The 15,521-nt window shown below is 45.2% G+C and overlaps 1 protein-coding gene across 2 annotated transcripts in view; it reads right to left on the reverse strand.

Moving 5' to 3' along the window:
• The window catches only part of CFAP300 (cilia and flagella associated protein 300), a 46,647-nt gene extending 32,043 nt beyond the window's left edge, over positions 1-14,604 (reverse strand). For both annotated transcript variants that reach the window (XM_019482027.2, XM_059721089.1), the window contains exons 1-4: positions 14,464-14,604; positions 14,295-14,376; positions 7,926-7,998; positions 1,845-2,011 (exon numbers count right to left, since the gene is read on the reverse strand). In XM_019482027.2, coding sequence (XP_019337572.1) covers positions 1,845-2,011; positions 7,926-7,998; positions 14,295-14,376; positions 14,464-14,585 — 444 coding nt within the window. In that variant the 5' untranslated portion in view covers positions 14,586-14,604. The remainder of the gene's footprint in view (positions 1-1,844; positions 2,012-7,925; positions 7,999-14,294; positions 14,377-14,463) is intronic.
• Positions 14,605-15,521: the final 917 nt, after the last annotated feature.

Below are 15,521 nucleotides of genomic sequence, written 5' to 3' on the forward strand. Positions count from 1 at the left end.
TAAAAGTACTAAGAGTTAAGTACCATTAAGATATAAGAGTGATAGTAAGTGAAGGAAGGAATAAGACGATAATCCAAAAAGAAACGCTGTTAGTTTGGATCGTGTACATTTCAAAGTTAAATCCCTGCACTATACCTGCTTCTGAACTTTTTTCCCAAGCTTTATAGCTTTATATTAGGGGTGTACTGATAGGGATTTTTTGGGCTGATACCGATGGCCGATTTTTAACAAGCCATATTGGCCAATACCGATCCGATTTCCAATATGCAAGCTGGCAGCTTGAAGAGTAGCATCTGGCTGGTAAGTTTGTTGTGGTGGAAGGGGTGGGGGGGCACAAATCAAGGCCCCTGCCATAAGGGAGGGGGTGGGGCTGGGGCTGCCCAGCCAGAGTGGGGCAGAGTGCAGGACAGAGCTGCGAGTGGCTTGTCTGGGGGGGTGCAGATCCTACTGTTGCATGCACCCCAGGAGGGCATGGGGGCATGTGGGTGGGCTGCTGTTGTGGACTGGGGCTGGAGCTGCACCGGGCTCTTCCTGGGAGGGGGTTGGGCCAGGCTGCACTTGAGGTGGGTGGCAGAGGTGCTGAAAGGGAGCTACGGGGGGCAGGAGCTGCAGCCATCCCAGAATTCACCATAGTCCCCCCAACCCTCCCTCTCAGCACTGCCGCCGCAGCCCACCCTGAGTGCCACCTGGCCCAGCACCTGCAGGAAGAGCCCAGCACAGCAGTCCCAGCCCACAGTTGCAGCCCACCCTGCCCTGTGCGCAGATCCAAGGACATATGCTTTCCATGCCCTGCCAGGGGTACGTGGCAGCAGGAGCCACCCCCCTCTCACACCTGCTGGATGAGCCATGGCTCCATCTTGTGCCCCGCTCCACCCCAGCTGGGCAGCAGCTGCCCCTGCCCCAGCCCCACTCCTACCCTCACTGCAGGGACCTCAGTCTGCTCCCCCCACACCCCTTCCCTCCTCCCACCCCTTCCACCACAACAGATTTACCAGATGGACACTGCTCTCCATGCTGTTGGGCTATGCTCCTGGCCGCCTGCAGGCTCCACTGGGGCTGCATGCATGCACAGGGCATTTATTGGCCACATGAGCCAAAAAAAGCTGATGGCTGACACTGTCAATTCTCCTTATATTGGTGTCGCTCTGATTCGGAACCGGTATATTGGTACACCTCTACTTTATATCTTTTCCCTTTGTTTATTCGTTTCCTCTCTTTTATTGAAATTCAAAATACTTTTAATGATATCTTCCCTGGAATGCCCCAAACATCTGCTCCTAATCAAGGAATCCTCAAATTCCACCCTATGGGTAGTTCTACTGTTACAGAAACCATTTAAATACATGGAGGAACTTACAGCTTACTCTGGGTATGGACACATAACAGACCAGTTTAAATGCAGATTAAACTTGAAGTGGATAATTGTGAACTGGTTCCTAATCAATTATATTTTGGAATAGTTTAATTGTTATGTATGCCCACAATCACTGTCAGTAGGACATTCTATTGGCATCTGTGATTCTCTCCGTATAGACAGAAAGAAAAAGAGGAGGCACTAGCACCATTTTTTCTTGTGAGGGAATGAGGAACTCCTTTCTTCTCCTCCTCCTTTCGTGAGAAGAAGCTGTTCTCTTTGCCTCCCTGTACAAAAGGGAAAAAATGAGGCAACTGCTAAAGTAGTTGTTGTTACGATATCACACGGGAGTTCAAATGGCTACAGACTCTTGATTCTGCCTTTAGAAGCATACAGATACCATTGTAAAAAACAATGGATAGTAAGAGTTAGTAGTATCTGAAAAAAGGTATAAAAACTACTCTAAAAATATCTCAAATGCTGTACTGACCTTCCTTAACTCATCTGAGATGGGAATGTCATCATAATATTCATCATAACACTTCACAATATGGCCAGTCTCTCTAACAACTCCTTCAGTGTACAATCGGTCAAAAAATGACATGGAAACTTGTGTACAAGGAACAACTGTAGCTTCAATATTTTTCATGTTGGTACCTGAAAAACAGACAAGTTCATTAATAGGAAAAAAACTAAGATGAAAACACAGTAACTTTCATTTATTACTTAAACAGTTCATGAATTTACATTCTCACAGTTGTACACAGCATACAAATAATTAGCCCAAACAATCCTGCTGCAAGAAATTTATTATTATTGCAACTATCCTTAACAAAAATAAGAGAGCTATATTTAGGAGAGAAATATTTGCAAGCATAGCAATAAATCTGGCTATTATTCAGCAGACTTTCAGCCCCATACACTTCTTCCGGAATCAGTAAACCAGCCAGGAGCATTAACAAACAAGATAAGTAACAGATGAGGAAGTATGCAGAGCTAAAAGTGTTATAAGAAAAGGAAAGTTATTAGACTTCAGAATATATTGTCTTTATCCACATCATCGTTTCCTGCCACACTTGAGAGTCAATAAGCCATTAAATTGCTAGCAACATTATAAAATCTAAATGTTTTGGAACCAGAAACTAGAAAGGACTCTGTCCTTGTATGCATCTTTGATTGCTCTCTTTTTCAAAGTGTGGCAAAAAAGACTCCAAAAAAGCAGTCAGCATGGTTTTACACAAAAGCATGTCCTTTCATAGTATCTGATGAAGTGAATTTGGGTTCACAAAAGCTCATACTCTATATATATATATATATCTTATTTACTTAGTCTATAAAGGTGCATACCTCCTCTTCCATTTAGAAAAGCAGTACGTCTACACAACTCCAATTTCCAGACAGTTTCTATCTTTTCTCTCCACTATAGGAGACTAAACAAGAATACAAGAATTCAGGAAAGTTATGGGCTATTTAGGAGAACAAGGAACTACACAGTGCTCTATCAAATTTAGTATTTTACCTAAAAGAACTACAGAGTTTTCATCTCCAGTACTTTGTTAACATACAAAGTGAGAACAGAGCAGATTTCAGGCACTGAACCATTCCTAAAATGAGCAGTATAAGTAGTGACCCCCGTAACAGAATCCAGTTTAATCTGACATTCCAGTCTGATGCTGACGCCTGCAAAGCACAGCCCATTTGGAAAGCCTAACTCAAAAGGTCTTTTTTCCCTTGGATATTTTCCCATGAACCATACAGAATAATGATCAAATGGGCATTTCTTTCCAAAAACAACCACATTTACTTTAAAAAAAATCAATTTCACCTAGATAATCAGACTTAGAGAAAAAAAAGTTCAAGAGATCTTTTACGCTGTTGTGAAAAGACATCCTACTATTTAGGGAAAAACTCCGTCTGAGATTTTAAAAGCACCTTATTCAGAAGTAAGATACCAGGAAGAACAACTGAAAACCCCTGAAAATTACTTTTGTAACTACTCTCCTGCTTACTGATATAGCCACTAAAAAAGTGTTCTTTCAAAAAAAAACCCCAAACCCCACACATTCTGTACATGGTTCAAGGAGTGACTCTCTCAAAAAAGAATCAAATTCCAATCAATTGGCTGCAAATTCACAGCCAAGAGAATAAGCCAAGAGAAAAGAGAAATATATTTTTAAAGTCTTTCCACTGATTTTAATGGGAGTTGAGTCAAGCCTTAATTTAGAAGTTATGAGAAAAAGACCAAAGGATCCAATTTGATCCTGCGTAGGCAGAATTAGATGCTGAATAACTTCAAACATAAACGTTCAAATTTTAGCTGATTTTTAAAATGAAATCTTCATATTTTCCCAAGCAGGAAGCAACTGTGACCACCTGAAACCTGAGATCCTCCTCCTGCCTTTGTTTCAAAGTAATTTGCATCATCACAGATCCTCATAGGAGGTCAGAGGCTCCATACCAGATATGAACTGACTGCCCAAAGGAGTTTTCCATCTATGTGTCACAGCCCAAGGGTGTGATTTTGTGTGTACGCGCTTCAGCACTGCTAAATTATTTCCTGCCACGAGGAGCTTTCTTTGCAAGGTGCATTTCTCAGTTGCAAAGAGAAAACCCCGGTGCAAAGAAGTTCCCGCCACCCGCATGCAAATTTGTGTCCCACTATTGGCCAGTTCTAAATTATTCCCATGTGGCGGCTAGCGATTGGCTTGCTAGCCGTATAAGAGGCTTGAGCGGTTTCCGCCCAAGTTGGAGGACTCCACAACTATCAGGAGGAGGAGAACTTCACGTCTCGTGAAGATCTCTAAGCGCTGCGGAGTCTATTGGACCCAGCGTGTACCTTAAGAAGGCTATAGGGGTCTGATCAACCTCTGGCCTCTCTCCGTCGCCGAACGATCCCTCGACGAACCCCTTCCCTGTGCGCAAGTTCCACGGAGCCTAGCAAACTTCGTGTGAGTGTATCCAGAGCTCTTTCTCTGAGTTTTCTTCGGTTGACACGACAGGCTTGCGTGTTTAGAGCCTTCAACCGGATTGGGCTAGAGGTTCACGTGGAAGGAACTCTTGTCTGCTTCTCTTCTTTTCTGTCTGTAACTGCAACTCAAGCAAGTTTTCTTGCCTGCACCGCGACCATCTTCGGTGTAAGTAAAATAATCTTTAATCAACCGCTAAGCGTCCATGCCTAATTCTAGTCTGCCGGCCTGCATTCCCCGACCCGCGTGCCAGGGCTGCTGGCCACAGCCCGCCGCGCACCCCCGAGGGCCTCGGACCGCTCCCGGCCCGCACACTATTGACTCCTCTGTGAAATCCTATGAAATATGAACTTTCATTCCTACCCAGAAGAACTGTTACAATCTTTTCTCCAATGCCTGATGAAGGGTGTTTGTGCCAGAAAGCTTGCAATTAAAGAAATTTTTTTGCAAAAATCTTGTTTGTCTAATAAAAGATATCATCTCTACTACCGAGTCCTGATTGCCGTTTCCTCTAGAATATGGCTACAACCTGGATACCCTTCAAACATAAACAGCACCCTGCATTTAAAAAAAATAAGCTGGACTTTACATGGCTGTCATCAAAACTTGACAAGTCAGCTTGTATGTGGCCACTAGAAACCTTTCCCAGGCAAGTGCTGTAAGCTTCTGTAGAATCTAAGCTTTTATTTATTAAAAAGACATTTCTAGTGCTTTGAAGATAGCTTTGTAAGTGTGAACTGAGTCTAAACAGATGCAATACTCCCTCCCTGTTTGCTGACAGGCAGGTGCAGTGCTACTGCTGCAGTAAAGTGAAAACCATTGGTCCGTTTTCACTGCAGCTACTCAAAGCACTACAAGCAGCAGTCAAATTGACAAGAATCAGACCAGTTCGACTTTGCTGATATTTGGGAAAGCTAAGAGCAGTAGGCTAGTAATGAGGAAGAGGACTTTGAAAGCATGACAGGAGTAGAGTACCATACCCCAATCTCTCATTTCTCTGGCTGTTTCCCCTCCTCCTGCTAATGAGAAATAAAGTGGAGCTCGGAGACACTGGTAGCAGCACCAGGACATCAGTGGGGTGAACAGCACTCAGACTGGGAGCAGAGGGGCCACAGGTGTCCTCTCATTTGGACAACCCTGACCTAGACAGAAGGACATGGGGAGGACATTTTAGGTGTCCAATAAGTAAATCCATTTACTGGAGAACTAAAACGTCAGCTGTAGACTAAAATAAACCCTTAAGCACAGTCCTGGGATAGAATTTGAGTAGGAAGTCCAAACCACTGTGACGTGACTTCACACCTCAGTACTGCCTCTCTTCTCCCAGCCACCCAATTTTTATATAATCTCTGTCCCATACATCTAGGACAAAAAATGGTAAAAACTGTTCACTGGACAGTCAAAAGATTGGAGAGAATTGAGGCGATAAGTTAGTAAAGAAATACAAATGAGATTTTTGGGTAATGATAAGGAGAGCTGGCAAAGACAAAAGGAAAGACACTGAAGACAGGAGAAAGAGAAGATACCTTATAATCATGGGGGTGGGGGAGGATGGGATGGAAAAGATACATTACAATCATAGGGAAGGTGTGAGTCTAGAAAATAAGACATTACAAATGCAAAATATATAAATAAAAGGCTGATAATGTGTTAAAATATAAATTTGGGTATTGCTTTGTAAGTGTGGATGCACCACATATTTTTCTGCCCAGACTCAAAGGGTGTGTCCCCACGAGCAGGAACATATGTTTCCTTGTGGACAAACAGCAGCAGCACAATATGTGACTCTGCCACTTGTCCTGGGGGAACACCCGTGGATGCGCACTCTGGTACATGGCATGTTGCTCAGGTGGGGAAGGAGAGGCTGAGGCCAACACTGGGCTGGCCCTAGCAGCATTATCTGAGGTCCTGGGGGCCTCCAGGGGCTGAAACCACAGTGATCCTACAGCAGAGATCCTGGCTGGCAGCCAGAGAATGGCTTTAGCTGGCCAGGCTGTGGTTTTGGGAGGTGAGCGCTGCCGCCACATGTGCTACCCTATTTTTTTCAGGTATGGATTTTTCTGACACTGGGATCTTCTAGTGTCAAACTCCCCCCTGCCCCCCCGCAAATTAGCGGTTTGCAGTGCTGCATACCACCCGTGCACACTTGTCTGGATGTGTCCTAAGCTGCTGGGTAAATTTTTCATGCTCTAGCTGAACTCCTTAAATACTGCCTCATGCATCCTAAGGAGACTTTAAAAAAAAGGAAACACAGCGTTTGAATTTAGATTAACAACTTAGATGAAGTAGTAAGTAGTCACTCATTTCCTCCAGATCTATAGTTAACGTTTTTTAGCTAGAAGCTTCCAAAGAACTCATGGAAAAGGATGGGAATGTTAATTATAAAGTGTGCCTCTGCACTCATAAATGTACAGGGAATCTTAAACTGAGAATCTGAATGCTTGGGGGACATTGCTAGAATACTGGAAGACCAGTTTTTGCTTCCTGGCTTTTAAACCAGAACCAACGTTTCTCACAAAAATATGCAGAAAAAATATGATGACCATTTAGGATCAGAGAGTGAGAGAGAGATAACATGTCTAGTATTTTAAATAAAATCCATTACTCTTGTGCCCAGTGGGAAGAAACATTCAAGGATCATCAGGAGATAAAATCCTAGGAATATTTGACAGGTGTCTCTTTACCCCGAGCACAGGGCAATCTGCTGACCTTCCCAAAGGAGGGCCTGGAAAGTCACAGGCAAGACAAAACCTATGAAGGCTCTTGTGCAAAACAGTAGAAGGCCAGATGTAGATGTACTTATGATGTGGGGTACTGTCTTTCCTTAAGCTTGCTAGAATCTGGCTAGAAAAAGGGTACCTGGAATGGGCCTCAAAACAGAGAAATTCTTGGCATCTTCTGTGTGTTTTCTGTTGATCTAAAGGCCAAATACAGAACCCCAAGATGAAACGTTGCTGCCTAAAACAAGATCGAGTACTTGGCATTCCCCAAGCTCATGCCACAAGGAGCTGGGGCTACGATAGAGGGGGCAGTAGAAGCACCTCCCCACTCCTGTGCACACATACACAAAATGACATTAAGTAATTGAAGCCTGTGCTTGTGTAGGGATACTCTTTCTTTCTCCCAGCTATCTTTGACATAGGACAATTATGGTTGTATCTGTATGCAAAACACTCCTGGGCATTATCCTGTTGCAAAGTAGATTCTTGGTTGTCACACAGGTGACTGGGTTACCTTGTGTTCACACAACCCAGAGCACAACCTAAGTGTCCAATCTTTACAAAAACACAGTTGTTCTTACCAGAGAGGAGCAAAGTCTGCAGCACCACTGAACATATTAGCTAGTCTTATCTACTTTTGTAGACCATCTGGAAAGAATACCATTAAATTGTTGCTGCCATAAAACAATGATTTAGTAACATAAACTAATGTTCCTTACCTATTGTTAAAAGGCACTTTATTAAAGGAATTTTCTGGTGTACATTTATTATTTCATCCAGGTAACTGTATGGATACAAGTCATCAGTGTTACATACCTTTAAAATGAGAAAAGTTACCACATAGGAAGAAGAAAAAAAAGAAAAGAAAAAATATTCTAAATTTACCTAATGTAGTCCACTCTCCAGAACCTGAAAGCAACTTCAAATTGGAGTTCACATTTGGATCATTAAAAAAGTCCTATAAATTTTAAATCAAGAATGAGAGTTAGTTAAAGTATATACCTCTTAGGAACCCAATTAAAAAGTGGATTCAGTCTGACTTCTCATTTTGCATATCCAGAATTATGCCACCAAGTATATGTCTATGAAGTTTTGGGCAAAGCGATTTCTTTTACATACTCATGATTTATGTGTACCCAAATGCATTTATGTATGCAATCTGAGGTTCTCAGTATACAAAAGTATGTCCAAAAATATTGATACTCAAGATGGACAGTTTGGTCCTATATATTTTAAATAAGCAACATCTTGTAAAATAGTGTAATTTTCTTCTGCAGCAAATCATACATAATTTTCATACTCTCTCTAGATCAGTGGTTATTAACCTTTTTTGTACCAGGACCCATCTGTAAGCCAGTTTCAACCCAGTGCCCCTCACTCCCAACCCACTGCCCACCCCCAAGCCTTAGCCCCCTATTTGTGGGGCAATGGGTGGGTGTGTAGGGTTAAAATAATAGGCTTAGATAATCCGCAAGACACTTAAAACAAATTACTGAGAAAGTCTCAGACCTGCAATGTTAATTTTCAATAAACCTTGACATACCAGGAAGTTGAAGAAGACTTAATGATACTAGCATTGTGCCACCATTCCAAAAAATGGAAATGTAATGACCCAGATTAGGGCTGTCCAGCTGGCAGCCTATGAGGGGCTGATGCTGCACCTGGGGTCTCTAGGCTCCATCTCCTTCCCTCAGCTTTTGCTTCCTGCTGCCATTCCAGGAGACAGGGTGTTGCAACCCATGGTGCAGGGTTGTGAATGCAGCAAGTGAAATGAGGTGGGGGCCACTCACACAATTCAACAGTGTGTGTGTGTGTGTGTGTGTGTGTGTGCACGTGTGCACACACACCTGCACACACACACATGCGCACACAAAGTGGGGGCTGCCCATATGCACAGTACAGTGAGGGGTGGTAGAGATGGCCTAGGACCCCAGGGCTCAAACTAGTATGGCCTCTGGAGCATGCAGTGCCCACTGGTGTAGGTCCCTGTCCACTTAAAAGTTGGACAGTCCTTTCCTAGATAATTATTAGTTAGCCCAGTCATTAAGTTAGTTAGACCAAGATCAATACCAAGCAAAAAATGGAAAAGCTGATATGGTATTCTTAAGTTAATTGTACTAGAAAGTCACTACAGACAGGCTTGTAGATTACAACAAAATCAAGGGAATTGTAAGTGAGGAGGACAGGGCAGCCATACAGAGCTAAGCAATCACCCTGCAAACTGGATCCATTAAAAAAATGCATTCAGTAAAAAAAAAGTGTAAAGTCAGACTTCTGGATACAAGAAAGAAAGGCCACATTTACCAGATGGGGTAACTATATCTGGAAAGTACTGATTCTGAAAAGGACTTGGGGTCATAATGGATAACCAACTGAGTGAGTTCCCTCTGAGATGCTGTAGCAAAAAAAGGCTCCTGCAGTCCTTGGATGTATTTGCAGAGACATAGTTAATGTGCTAGTCTGCAGTCAAGTATTTGCAGAACAGCAAACACTTGAGATGCAAGAATTTTTGTGGGTGATTTTTTGTACTGGATCAACTGTATAGCTGGGATGGTCATAGGTAGGGTTTGGTTTTAATCATGGGCCCAGCTCGCGGCACAGCACCTCCTTTAATCTTGAAGTTCCCCCTTCACGACCCTCCCGCTGCTGATTGGTGGAAAGGCCCCACTGGTCTCCCCGCTTGCTCCTGATGGCTTGGAGGCAAAAACCACAGTTTTAAATATGCCACACTTTTTGCCTCCTGTCCAGTCAGCAGCAAGAGGCAAAAACCACAGCATATTTAAAACTGCTGTTTCTTCTCCTGGCCATTAGGAGCAAGTGGCTGGGCTAACAGAACCCTTCCACTTATCAGCAGTGTGGGGAGAGGGGAGGTGCATAGGGGGACCTCCAAGATAAAAGGAGCTGCTGTACCACCAGCTGAGTATGCGATTTAAACAGGACCCTAGTCATAGGCAAACTTTCAGGTATCATTGTACACTTCCTCAGGTCTCTGAAAATAAAAATCCTTGTCCCTTGCATTTTTCCTGGATCATCATGACTACAACATCACTCCCACACTATCAAGAAAGTAATTGGGAAGTTCTCTGTATGCAACACAGGTAAAACCCATAGTGGACTACGATGCATAATTCCAGTACCCACATTTTAAGAAAAGGGAGTTGACAACTTGGAGGGGGTGCAGGAGAGAGCCACAAGAGTTATTTGAAAGCTGGAGAAAAATGCATTACAATGAGGACTTAAAGAGCTCAGTCTGGTTAGCTTATCAAAAAGCAGCATGACAGTTAACTTGATTAGAGTGTTCCAAGTATATATTTAAAAATATTGGAAACTAAAAGACCCTTTCATCTAAAATAGAAAGCAAGAACCCTCTAGCTGATGCCAGGCACATCTAAACTAGAAATAATGCATTAACCCCTCCTCTTCCCCCCAAAAAACAAAAAAATCTTGAGGGGAAAAAAACCTTAATCATAAGAACAAACTACCAAAGAAAACGGTAGATTCTTAAATTTTACATAAAAAATGGGCCGACTTGCTGAAAACATACTTTAGCTAAAACTTTAGCACAGTCAAGCATACAGCTTACTGGGCTCAATACTGGATGAAATTTAAAGGCTTCTGATATGCAATAGATCAGGCTAAATGCTCTAAATAGTTCTATCGAGTCTTAAACTCATCAAATGTATGAACTAGTTTGATTTTATTAATGTTTTTGTTTAGATTTTAAAACCTAAAAAATATTTTATGGAGGTAAAAGATGCATCTTGTAAGTCTTCAAACATTTAAGGTACAGAATAATCTTAGCAGGAGATCAAATGTACATTTCTGAGTGTACGTGAATCCCTTTAAAACCTCAAACAGCTGTGGCTTCATCTCCAGGAAAAGCAAGCTGGAACTACAAATGGTCGATTCAACAAATAGGAGAAAACCAACCTGGTTTTAAATCCTGGAGGCGAATTCTCCTTGAGAAAATAAAATCATTTCACTGAGGTGAACAGGACTTTCATATACACCTACCTATTTAAAGAGCTTTGTTTACTGTCTTAAGAGAGTTTCTCAGTTGAGCATCTACAAGTCCAGATGAAGTCAGCACAAACTAGAGATCCCTGGTACCTCTGAAAATCAGGTCCTACATTTTCCAGTGAGTGAATGCAGAAGCACATAGTGTGGGGTGGGGATGGATTCAAGGAGGTTCAGTGGTGTAGTTGCACCCACACTTTGATTCCTGCTTTCCCAAATTTAAAACCAACTGCCTGGGAGGGCCAGTGGCATTTCTGTTCAAACAGCACTGAGGGAATTCATAGAATCATAGAAAATTAGGGTTGGCAGGGACCTCGGGAGGTCATTTAATCCAGTGGCTCTCAACTTTTTTTGTAGCAGGACCCTTTTGTAAACATTAATGGCCAGTCCCAAACCAGTGCCCCTCACTCCCAACTTGCTGTCCCCCACCCCCAGGCCCTCTTCCCCTAATGTGTGGGGCAGAGGGGGGCCCAAGCAGCCCCAAACAGCCTCTTGTAGGCTGGAACTTTGTCAGCCTGCAAGCGAAAAGCCACAGTTTCCTGTGTTTTTCTCCTTCAAAGGACACTCCATTTTTTAAAGTGTATTGATCCATTTTTTAAATTTGTTCACGATCCTTTCATATATTGCTGCATCCCACTTTTAGGTCGCAACCCACGGGTTGAGAAATGCTGATCTAGTCCAACACCCTGCTCAACGCAGAACCACCCCCAGCTATATCATCCCAGCTCATATCATTCATCATTTATTATAATCTACCTGATCCCTGGTAATCTCTCTTCACCCCACAGGTATTAACAACCCTCTCTCCTTTTTAATGGTCTTGATGTCCAAACAATGAAGCTATCCTTTCTTCTACACTTTGGCTATATTTTAGCCATTCCTTGTAATGTCTCTCTTCTATTTCACAGCCCTGCAGCCTGTTTTTAGCTCTACCTAAAAACCTTAATTCAAGTGTGGAAATGACTGACAGTGAATGACTGTTTGATGCACTGCCAAAATGCTTAAGAAGGCTAGATTTTGTTTTACAAATCTGAATTAGACACAAACATTTAACTATAATGACTACAGGACTAATACAACAATTGTTGACAATTTTTTGCCTAATTTGTTGTATTTTTAATTGATATTTCATCTAGCAAATTCATGTGTATTCCAACAAAACTGTATTTGTTTTATCTTTTCTCTTAAACTGCATAATATAGCACTAGACCCCCTACCATATTAGTAAAGATTTGACTTTCTCTTTAACTGGAGAAAAATGTGCTGTGTTTATATATAAGGCACCATACCACCTGTACTGGGATTTTCAAAATCCTAGATCTGCTATTGGTGTGGGGGGACAGTTGCTGTAAGTGAATGCAGAGTTACATTTAATCACATGTGCAGGTGAATTTCTACAGCAGTGCAGTGCTTCTCAACTTTTAACTGTGATGGTCCAGAAATCATTTGAGAGGCAAGGATTTCTTAATGTGCTATCTTTTACAGGCCCAACTGTGTAGTTGGGACACGGTTAGACAAAACCCCTCAGCCCCTTCCCTATGCTGTGCCTGGCTTCCTATAATCAGAGACCTGAGGAAGAACCTCTTACTTTCAAAAGCTTGTTTAACTTTATCCCAACCACATAGTTGGTTCAATAAAAGATATCATCCTAATTGGCCCAACTACGTGGTTGGGATAAAGTTAGACAAGCTTTCAAATGCAAGATGTTTCCTCAGGTCTCTGATTATAGGAAGCCAGGCACAGCAAGTTAAGCACAGCATGGGTCAGAGTTTGGGAACCGCTGGCCTATGGGATCTAGTGTTAGCAAGCGTGCAGGGTCCAAACCACTGCATCTTTTTTCTTATTATTTCAAGTAAGGGTTCATGGCGGGGAGGAAGGGGCTGGTCTAACTTCATGCCAACTATGTAGTTGGTCAGTCAGTAAACATTGGTAATGAGAAACTAGAAAAAGTAAAACACTTTAAATACTTTGGAGCAACCATCACAGAACATGCAACATCAGAAAAAGAAGTAAAAACAAAAATAGCTGTTGCTACTGGACAACTACCAAAGCTGAAGAAAATCTGGACTAGCAGCAACGTCACAATGAAAACAAAACTCCACCTACTACCTGCTGTTGTCTTTTCAGTAACTCTCTGTGGCTGCAAGACCTCACTCACTAGGGCCCTGGAAAAGCAAACTGAGACCTTTGAAATGTGGTCGGTGCTACAGAAGATTTCTACACATACCCTACACTGCATGCAGAACAAATGCATCTGTGAAAGATCAAATCAGACGAGAAGTCAGCAAACATGAACCCTTACTTGAAATCATAAGAAGAAAGCTGCAGTGGTTTGGACCTGTAACAAGAAGACCCCGCACGCCTGCCAACACCATCCTGCAGGAGGCTGCTGGATAGATGAAGAAAAGGAAGATCTGAGACGAGCTGGACCACCCACATCAAAGACTGGACAGGATTAAAACTGACTGATTGCAAAAGACTGGGAAGAAAGGAGGAAAGTTATTGCTACATCCCCAGCCCCTGGATTGACTGGCTGACAGTTGGTCCAATGAAAGAGAGCAGTATCCTAAGAAGCTCCTGCCTCCTGCATCATTTCAGGACCATCCTGGCTACATCGCTCTTACTTTCTGGGACCCACAATGCAGGAAGGGCGTCCGGCATCCCAAAGCTTGTCCCACTTTATCCCAACTGCGCAGCTGGTCCAGCACAAGAGATCCCCGAGGCCAGCGGTTCCCAAACTGACTGACTGTGCACCACCAAATTAACACGACACAACAAGTACCACCATCCAGGGCCGCTCCAAGGGTAATTGGCGCCTCCACCACTTCCAGTACAGAGGAAAATAAGAAGTCTAGCGTGAACTTTTAGGGCTCGGTGAGGAGACCGGCCCCCGCAGCCCCGCGGGGTGGGTGCGCTGGGCAGGAGCGAGGGGCACCGCCGGCCTGGGGGCAGGGGCTGCCGTCGGGACTGAGGGGCTGCCATTTGGAACGATGTTCCTGTTATTTTGGTCCGCTTATTATTTTGACCGCCTAGTTCGCTGAACGGTTGGCCTGGCCCCTTTTGGCCGGACGAATAAATCTCGTGTCGACCTGCATCCCAGGCAGCTTGTCCGCGTACCCTGGTGGCACCTAGGAAACCCCACCCCCTCGGGAAACGCCATCCCACTCCTGTTTTTGCCTCGAGGGAAACCACAGAGCCGAAAGGCCCCGGCCCCCTCCCTGCCCCGCTCCCTGGTACCAGGACGAAGTGCTCCCGCCGGGGCCGCTCGAAGCACTGGTCGAAGCCGAAGGCCTGCGCCGCCAGCCCGCCCTGCAGCGACCTGCAAGGGAGGAGGAGGAGGCCCGTCAGGCCGGGGCCGGCGGGGCCGGGGAGGGGGGCAGCCCCGCACCCGCATCCGCACACGCACCACTTGAGCAGCCGCCGCTGGGTGTCGGCGCTGCGCAGCCCGGGGAAGGGCTTGTGCGGCAGCGGGCGGAAGGCGAAGCGCGGCGCGGCGCGGACCGGACCCCAGTCCCCGGCCGCGCACATGTCGGCCGTTGCCGGGAGACGGACGCGCGCCGCCCAGCGCCGCCTCCCGCTCCCCGGCGGCCCCGCGCCCGCCGCACACGGGCCTCTCTCTCTCTCTCACCCGCTTGAGGGGAAAGCCACTGGAGATCGGGCAGTTGGGACGCCCGCTTGTCACCACCCCCCCCCCATCCCAAAAGGGACAGTCCCTTGTACTACAAAATCGCCGCCTGCTCCAGGGTGCCCAGCACAAGGGAACAAGTCCCTGCTTTGGAGGGGGCGGGTAGTTTTGTTTTCCCTCGGCCTTAAGGAAAAAGGGCCACGTAGATTTCATGGGCGCTCAGGCTGGAAGAGACTTCGCAAGATCAGCCCCACCTGCGACACGGGTGCATGTGCACACTCTGAGCGTGGCGGTGCATCCCTTGCGAAAGGGCACTACCACTACCAACGCTTGCCGCTGCTGTCGGTGTCTGCGGGTGGTTGCCAACCGCTGGGCATCGCTCACCACCTCCCCTCACCCGCCGTCGACAGCACTACAGCTTCCTGCAGGAGCTCCCCGCTTGCCTCCACCACGCTGCCACTGCCTGCGGGAGCTCGCCGTGCCCCCCGGACTCCAGGGGCACACATCACTCATGGCCAGCCCCTTGCCCGAAGGCAAGCGGTCAGCAGCAGCATTGCGTGGCGTGTGCGGCCGCACAGGTGTGTTCATGCTGCACTGCCAGGCGACCTGCAGCTTGGAGGGAACGCTGGTCAGCAGGGGTCAAATGATCCTGGCAAGGCAGGCATCCGCGTGTTTCTGAAAGGAGTCCAGAGTAGGTGCCTGCATCACCTCTGCCGGGAGCCTATTCTAGGCCCTGGGGACTCGGACAGTAAAGAAGTCTTTCCTCATGTCCAGCCGAAAACCGTCTTCCAGGAGTTTGTGACCATTGGACCTAGTCTTCCTGTGGGGTGTCCTGGTGA

This window comes from Alligator mississippiensis, chromosome 1 (assembly GCF_030867095.1).
Source record: "Alligator mississippiensis isolate rAllMis1 chromosome 1, rAllMis1, whole genome shotgun sequence".
In the NCBI taxonomy this organism is placed as follows: domain Eukaryota; kingdom Metazoa; phylum Chordata; order Crocodylia; family Alligatoridae; genus Alligator; species Alligator mississippiensis.